Source organism: Eurypyga helias, unplaced genomic scaffold (genome assembly GCF_000690775.1).
Source record: "Eurypyga helias isolate BGI_N326 unplaced genomic scaffold, ASM69077v1 scaffold1644, whole genome shotgun sequence".
Taxonomy (NCBI): Eukaryota; Metazoa; Chordata; class Aves; order Eurypygiformes; family Eurypygidae; genus Eurypyga; species Eurypyga helias.
This window is the reverse complement of record NW_010245419.1, coordinates 11,141-19,677: the sequence shown is the minus strand read 5'-3', so window position 1 is coordinate 19,677 and position 8,537 is coordinate 11,141. Positions and strand designations below refer to the sequence as shown.

Below are 8,537 nucleotides of genomic sequence, written 5' to 3'. Positions count from 1 at the left end.
CACACTGCCGGCTCATGCCCAGCTTACCCACCATTACCACCAGGTTCTTCTCCTCAGGGCTGTTCTCAATCCCTTCATCTCCCAGCCTGTATTGATCCTGAGGGTTGCCCCAACCCAGATGCAGGACCTTGCATTTGGCCTTGTTGAACTTCCTGAGGTTCACACGCTCCCACTTCTTGCACTTGTACAGGTCCCTCTGGATGGCATCACGTCCCTAACTTGTGTCAGCCGCACCACGCAGCTTGGTGTCATCTGCAAACTTGCTGAGGGTGCGCTCGATCCCACTGTGTATGTCACTGATGTAGGTATTAAACAGTACTGGTTCCAGTATGGGCCTCTGAAGTTCAGGTAGACAACTTCAAGCTTACAGAAACAAACCTTTCAGATAAGCTGGCAGACAGAGAAAGGCTGAAAGCAGAAAATTAATTCAGTGGAATAAACCCTCCTCAGAACTGTAGAGTTGCAAAGTGAAGGGTGTGACACTGTTTAAGGATGGGAATAATTTGGCAGTGTTGAGGACAGATGAATATGACAGGTTAACCTGACAGTAGGGCTAGGGTGGCCAGCAGTGAGAGTCGTAGATATAAAGAAGGCTGCTTCAGCCTTCACCAGGTACTCTGATTAAATACACTTAAATGGACTGTATCTATTGAACTTCAACAAAATATTTGTTCTGTGTGATTCAGAAACTCCTTCTGTTATTTCCTGATCCATGCTTTACTGCTATTATTCTTTCTATAGATTTCCGGGTATACTTCTCAACTACCTGAAGCCATGAAGTCCTGGTATGATATATTACCAAAGCTCATGGCATTGTTGCAGTCAGAGGGCATAGTAAAAACAAAAGGGACCCAGGGCAAAAATCTGACTGTGAAATGTGAACCCTCTCCATAAAAAGGCAGTGGAAAAGCTGGAAAAGTGTGTGGCTGCAGGCAGGAGGAACAGAGCAGCTCTAGTAACAAATTATTGAACAAATCACGCCCTAGTAAAGATGTTGCTTATTGAGCTCCAGAGCTAACACATCAGAAGGGGCAGCAAGCTAGAAGCCTCTGAGCTTTTGCACTGACATGAATCGCAGAATCATGACATGGAGGGTCCTCTGAGGATCACCTAGTGCAGCCCTTCTGCCCAAAGGAGGGTGAGCTACGGGCGGGTTGCCCACGTCAACACACTGAGACTTCACAGCCCCTCTGGGCAACCTGGGCATGTGTTTGACCACCCTCACAATAAAATATTTTCTTGTGTTCAGATGGAATTTCGTATGTTTCCGTTTGTGCCCATTGCCTCTTGTCCTGTTTCTGGGCACCGCTGAGAAGGGCCTGGCTTCCTCCGTCTTAGTAGTTCTGCACTGGACTCATTCCGGTAGCTCCACATCTCTCTTCTACTGGGGAGGCCCAAACTGGACACAGCAATCCAGGCGTTCCCACCCCATGAGTGCTGAGCAGGGGGAAGGATCACCTCCCTTGACCTGCCAGCAGTGCTCCTCCTAATGCTGTTGAGGACCCTCAGGTCCTTCTCTGCAGAACTGTTTTCCAGCACATCAGCCCCAGCTTCTCCCGGTGCCTGGGGTTATTCCTCCCCAGGAAAGGGGACTAAAGCTGAGCCTGGGAAGAAGGGAGGGGTGGGGGAAAGGTGTTTGTAAGTTCTGGTGTTCTCTCTCATTAGCCTACTCTGATTTGATTGGTAATAAATTAAACTAAATTCCCCAAGTTGACTCTGTTTTGCCTGTGATGGTAATTAGTGAGTGATCCCTCTGTGAGTGAGTAACCCCTCCCTGTCCTTGTCTTCATGTACCAGCCTTCCCTTATATTTTCTCTTCCCTGTCCAGCTGAGGAGGGGAATGACATTGCAATTTAGGTGGGAACATGGTGTCTAGAAAGAAGGGGAGACAGAGAGAGGGAGATTTAGAAAACACAGCAATTTGATGAAAATTAAGAACCTAATCTGGTTTTTTTTTTAATTTATCATGATGCAAAATCTCTGCAACTCATGCTCAAGTTAACTTAAGCTCAGGTTCTCAGGTTGGGTTTGGATGTTGTTTCTTCTTTCTTTCTTGTACAAATACTTAGTAATCCTCAAAAATTCCATGGTGATTTTTGCCTGTGGCTTCTCCTGATGCTATTCTGTTGGATCCAACTTGTTTCTACTCAAATCCATCCTGATGAGAACAGGTGCAACTCAGCTGAAATCTTGATGACTGTATACAGTCCCATATGTCACTGCAGAGTGAAAAAAAATGAATAGCATCCAGTAAAATACAAAACAAAATCAAATATGTGGTTTCAGTTACCTCTGCTACTTTGTGCAGTCTGGAAAATACCTTTTGCTCTTGTGAAGTCTGACAACAGCTCATTGAACAAAGCCAATGTGTTTTCAACTGTCTGTAATCAATATTGAATGTCTATACCTGCAGTCATAAACTAGTAATGGGAAACATATCACTGGGAATAAATAGCCATCTCAACCTGCGTGGTCATCTCTGGTTTTGATTAAATTCCTACATTTGCAGCAAAGTAAGCAACAAATTTACAGCTTCACAGGTAAGAGAAGCTAGTTGAATGGTTGCTCCACCTTGATTTGCAGTTCATTTATTTTTATCTATGCCAACACACAAATACGTTGTTACAGGCTTGGAATTTGGAAGAGCTTTCAGTAAAGAAATGATGTTTCCTGATCCCTTTTAAATAGTTAATTCTTTTTCCCAAGGACTATCATCAATTACAGCGAAAAGTGACTTCCAAGAAATTTTTGTCCAGATGAATAAAATATTCCAGAGATGAAATATGTTCATCAAACCAGTTTGGCTCAGAGAACCTGCAGGCTTAAGTTCTTTATTAGTCAGCAAGTTCTTTAACCATTATAAGGAGCTAATCACTCCTGTAAGTCACTACTACTTACCTCGCTGGATGTTCACTTTTAAAAATTGAAAACATCACCTCCAGCTTCATCTGTGTGTTGTTTGACACTGAGCAGCTGCATTTCTAATGATTAGATTTACACCGGGCTTTCCAAAATTATCTTTCTTTAAAGCCTATATAGCTAGTGGCAAAGTATTGTTGATGAACACGTTGACAGCTCAGCGGGAGGGTATTTGTAACAAATCTGGTTGGGAGGTCTCGTGCAGCTCCCTAACCCGCTGGGCAGTATCAGGGAGAGCTCCTGCTGAGACCAGCCCATCATCCGGAGCTATGTGTGCTGTTATACCACCAACAGAAACAGCAGTGACATTTCCATACCCTTCCTTGGGTCTCTCCAGTGACTTGGATCCTGCCATGAGAGCAAAATTTGCCTGGACTTGAGTGGCAGGACCAGGTTGTACTCACATAGTGCAGTAAGGACACCAAGGCATCGCACCGCAGTGTGGGACTGTAATCCTAACAGGTTGCACATGGCATTTTGGATCAGTTCTTCAGTTGTTTGGCTTGATTTAGTTCCCAGCTGACCACAAGAACCTGTTCACAATGCTGCTGATTATTTTACTGCAGAAATTGAGTGCCGGGTTACATTTCAGGCAGGGGGAAAACATAACCTAGATTATGGCACCACAAAGAGGAATGTGATTGTCAAAGATCGTCCATTTCTCACCCCCCTATCTCTGGCTTCTCCTTATACTCATGGAGAAAAGGGGCAGAACCACTGCTTTTTTCCTTCCCATCTCTTCCTACCCTCTGCAGTTACACTTCGCACCTCCCAGGTGTCAGAGCACAGGTCTGCCTGGCCATCACACAGATCCTCATGTCCCCCTTCCACCCCAGTGTGCATTTGTGAAATTACAAGACAAAATCTGGCCCAGAAAGTCCTCACCACTACAATCACTTTCTATCCCTGCTGTCCCTGCTTTCATGAGTACAAACACCTTGTGCCTAAGGGATAGTTACATGAGCTGTTCAGTGTATGCTATGGTTGCTGTATGCAGAGCTTTTACAGGAAACCAGTGGTTTGTACTGGTATCAATCAAGAATAAGCTACAGAATCAGTGAAGGATGCAAAGGAGTTTTGTGAGCTCTATAATTCAGCAGAAAAAGTTGCCCCTGGAGGAACAAGTCGTAGACAAATTAGATTCAACGGTGTCCAAAAATACCTTCACACATTCAGCAGTGAGCTTCATTACTGTAGTCACTTTACTAAGTTAACCAAAGAGATCCAAAACTGAAATACAGAGACTTTGTACAGAATGAGTTGGGAGTACAAATAAACAAAAACAACATTCTTCAAGAAATGGTTTAGTTGTGTTTATAAACATCAATAAATATTGAAAAAGACGTGAAAATTAAAAAAGAAAAAATACTAACAACTTTAAATTGCCCCAAGGACTATATTTATAATTTAAGCTGTTTTTTGATACTTTTGCAATAGGAATTTAATCTATAAGTCCTTATCTAATAAAAAAAAAAAAAGGAAAAATAAAAGTAGTCAGCATATTACTTTTACAAAACCAGGGAAGGGGAGTCACAACTAGAGCAGAAAAATGACACATCCAGTTAGAACCATGTTACAGTTTGGCAGGAATACTCTTAATGAACACCGTGTATGTGTGAGAAAAAGACAGTATCACTATTACAGGCATGAATTGATGATCAAGTGTCATTATCCACTGTCCAAAATGAAAAGGAACATTACTAAAAGGGGAAGTGAAGACTAGAAAAGGAAAGGGGGGGGGGGAAAAAAAAGGAAACTTTAAAAGCCACCTCTTTATAATAGTCTTCTAAGGCAAATGTTGCATGCACTACCTCCCTAAGAAACTAGATAAAGCACTTCCATTCCCCGTGTGTTTCCTGTCATTTACTTTCATGAAGAAAGATTTGAGAGAGCAGAGTGCTGGGAAGAAATACTACAAACCTCTAAATTAGTGAAAGAACTTCCAGCATCACTATTATATTCTGGGTAGGAGGAACTGGAAGAAATTATGTTTTTCAGCCTTTGAAGTGCAATGATCAATAGCAAAAGGAGAAAAGCTAGGAGACTAAGGAATATAGAAACATAGACATAGACGTTGGATAAACGGCCAGGTGATGAATCCACTGAAGTTGAAAGGGATGTGGGATACAGCTCCAGAAAAGTCCCGTTTTCCACATTTCCTACAAATCCAGATGAAGGGTCGAGTTCTGACATTTTTGGGTTTCTGTTTTAAAAATCACAATGGATCTTGGATTCAAAGGCAGTTTTAGCAGCATAACAAAGTGTTTATTTTAGGCGACCATTTTTCCATCACAATGAAGAGATGACAAATCAGCCAGTGATCAAACGTATCCTTCACTGCTCCAGCCCAGGATAGTGTAAGATTGTATCCTTGAGAACTGCAAGAAAAGAAAAAAAAAAAAAAAAGGCAAGATTAATTTAATTTACTAGCAGATAATGTGATTTAATGTGTGCCTGAGACAATCTAGTTCTTCAGAGTTACAAGTTATTATTCGTTAGCACTAAGCTGTTATTCTTAAAGCATTAGCTAACAATCTCTCTATCTCTGTTTTCCAAAATGCAGGGATTAGGACAAATCCTACACAACAACTAATTAAAATTGACCCTTCCCCACCATGAGTTAACTGAGGAACAGCACAATCAAAAACGTACTTTATATGGAACAGACATTCAAATCCAAAATTGTCCTGTGGATAAAAGCTAGTCAAGGAATGTAACATCCCTCTCACAAATTAGCTCCCCAGCCCGGAAGAAGGCTGCTCCACACCACGATGGTTGACAAATCCACTGCCATTAGCCGCTTACTCCATGCTGCCTTGCCAGAGGTACTCAAAATGAGAAAATCTGACAGAACTGCTTTCTTACTATATATTTATGAAATGGATTAAATGATTTCCAAGATCAAAATGCATCTTGGTCTAATGCTGCCACAAGGACCTCAATGGCAGGGAAGTTTCAGTGAAGTGTTGCAGCTTCTGACACCTACAAGCAAAATCCCGAGGAAACAGGCAGCCCTGGCAGCTCAGCAAATGTGAGGGGACTATCTAAGGGCAGTGAATGCTAACAGGAAGAGATCCCACCTTTGAAACAGCTTTGCCTCCAGCCTCTTCGTGTTGGAATCTGGAAGCTCAGGTGCTGGCAAAGGTCAGAGTTGCACAGGATAAGAAAATCTGGGTATGCTAATATGCTTTTCTTCAAACTGACATAGTCAGTCCCCAGGCACAGTCTGGAAGTGTAAGAGAAGGCTTGGTGAATGGGAATTGCTTGTAGAAAGCTGATATGCTGTAGCTGAATACATGGCATAACCCACTGCCTTTGTTTCGATACAAAACAGATACTACAAGGTGCAAACGGGTGGGAAATGAAACTCATTTTCTGCATATAATCATCCACGAGCAATGTTTCTATCCATCCATCTATAGTCAACCTCTCGCTGCAGATACTCAGGCACTACAGGGAAAGGTGGCGAGCTTTCCTCCCTCTAGGAAGACAATATCCCTACAGAACTACATTCCTAGCATGGTCCCTCTCATCTTCACCTTGCTTTCAGCATCGTTCTGTGACCCCAGTTCAATACAATTATCTCTAATTCACGCTTAGAGGCTTTGAGGAAAGTCCCACTGGTGACAGAGAGAGCAAACATTGCCAGCATCAGCCAGAGAGACAGATTCAGGCCCGTAAAGGAGTGATGCGACAGTCCAGGCAGGGTCTGTCCTTCTGTGTGTGACACAACCGCCCAGGTGTCTCTTTGAGTTTCCATGGAAGTGCCCCAGCACTGTTCCCAGCAATGTTCTGCCTTGTAATTTTTCTCTTAAACAACGCTACCACTATTAATTTAGTAGTGTCCTTCTTTCTTCAAGGGGCTGACATTTTTTGACACAAGGTGTGACCACAAAAGCCCCAACCTGAACTAAAGATGCTTAAGAAGGGTAAGGTACTTTTCTGCTGGTGCTTTCTTTTCTGAGAGCACAGAAGCCTTGGAGACGCCCACTGAAAATGCTGTTTGCTTTGCAGTCACTGAAGTTATTTGCATAGCTACCCTCTGCATTTTTGCACTGTCAATTAAATTTAGCAGGTTATGCTATATGCTGTAAAAAGCTGTAAGTGCCTGAGTAAACATGGACTACATTAAGCAGTAGGTAGAATCTAATTCTACATTTTTAAACACTACTTTATTTTCTATACCTCAGAACAACATCTATTGCACTACATAAAGCTATTCTCTGGTCTCGGGGACAACTTGTGTGGCAGGTCCCATGGACAGGATGGCCAAATCAGAGCTGCCTTTGGGAATGAACGATGGGCAATCCTAACTGCAAATATGTTCAGGCATTGCTAGTTGGCCAAAACCACACCAGGAGGTGTGCTCCCTAATTCGACAGGAGAGGTTATGACAGGCCTATGCCCTGGCCTGGGTTAATTTCTAGCATAGACACATCTCTGTTTTCATGGACAAGAGGATACATTCCAGTTGTTGTTTTGCTGTTTGTTTATTTACTGCACTTATTGTTTTATTGTAGAGCTTTGGGTAGTCTTTATCAAACATCCCAATACCCTACAAGATATGCAGGAGTATAAAAAAAATTCCTGGAGGTATTTAAGAGATGTGTGGATGAGGTGCTTAAGGTCATGGTTTTGTGGTGGTATTAGCAGTGTTAATGGTTGGACTTGATGATCCTAAGTCTTCTCCAACCTAAAAGATTCTATTATATTCTATGATTCTAAAACTGCATCTGCAAATACCAGATAAAAATATTCTTACCCTTATTGTATATATATATGCCATACTAATGCATAAAATATACTAAACCAAAACTATTTTATAACCCTAATAGTATTTAGCCCCTCAACAAACTATTGTACCTCTTGAAATAAGTCATCACAGATTGAACAAAGGAAGAGCCTTATAAGATTATACTCCTTTTGAACTGTCTTTAATTTAGTGATGCAAAGTTAACTAATGGAACAATACATGTTCATTTCATGTTCTGGAAGTAGTTAAGTGCGTTATAGCTAATTTATCCTTTTTAACAGATAAGCTTTGATATAGAAGATGTTTATCCTTGATTACTCGTCATAATGAAAAGCAGATCCATTATTAATTGAATTTCTTTATAATAACTTAAGGAATTAATTCACATAAATTCTTTAACATGGCATAAGTTAAAAGCATTTAAATTCTTCACAAATTTGAAATATGTGGCATTTTACTTTTATCATCAACAGTTTTGGCCCTGGTACAAGGAATAACTTTGGCATTGGACTTCCTTTGAAGTTAGTGGAAAATTTATTGTCTTAAAAGGACTAATCAGAATCTCAGTTAGGCAGAGATGTGTGTGCTTTGGTAGATCAGAGACTTTATAGGTTTTACAATGTCAATTGGGCTATTTTTAACCGAGTATTTTGTAGTGAGATCAGAGACACTGGAAATTCTGATTCCAAAAGACTATGGCCCAGATCCTAGTTGCCTCACTCACACTGCACAGTGAAGTGATATGTAAATGAATCTCACCATAAAATATAGCTTCAGCTAAAGTGGCTCTTTGGGTAATATTTTAGGAAGAAAAAAAAATGTGTTGTTTTAATCACACATTTAAAAATACGGACCTAAAGTGTAG

General features: G+C 41.3%; 1 protein-coding gene across 1 annotated transcript; it reads right to left on the bottom strand.

The window, feature by feature from the left end:
- Nucleotides 1-4,788: 4,788 nt before the first annotated feature.
- Nucleotides 4,789-5,112, bottom strand: SERTM1 (serine-rich and transmembrane domain containing 1). Its single transcript, XM_010150043.1, has one exon. It carries the CDS (start codon nucleotides 5,110-5,112, stop codon nucleotides 4,789-4,791), a length of 324 nt encoding a protein of 107 aa, XP_010148345.1.
- Between the last annotated feature and the right edge of the window lie 3,425 nt (nucleotides 5,113-8,537).

What these genes read in the sequence shown, in the direction of transcription:
- SERTM1 (XM_010150043.1), bottom strand. Translation starts at nt 5,112, where the DNA reads ATGTCAGAACTCGACCCTTCATCTGGATTTGTAGGAAATGTGGAAAAC.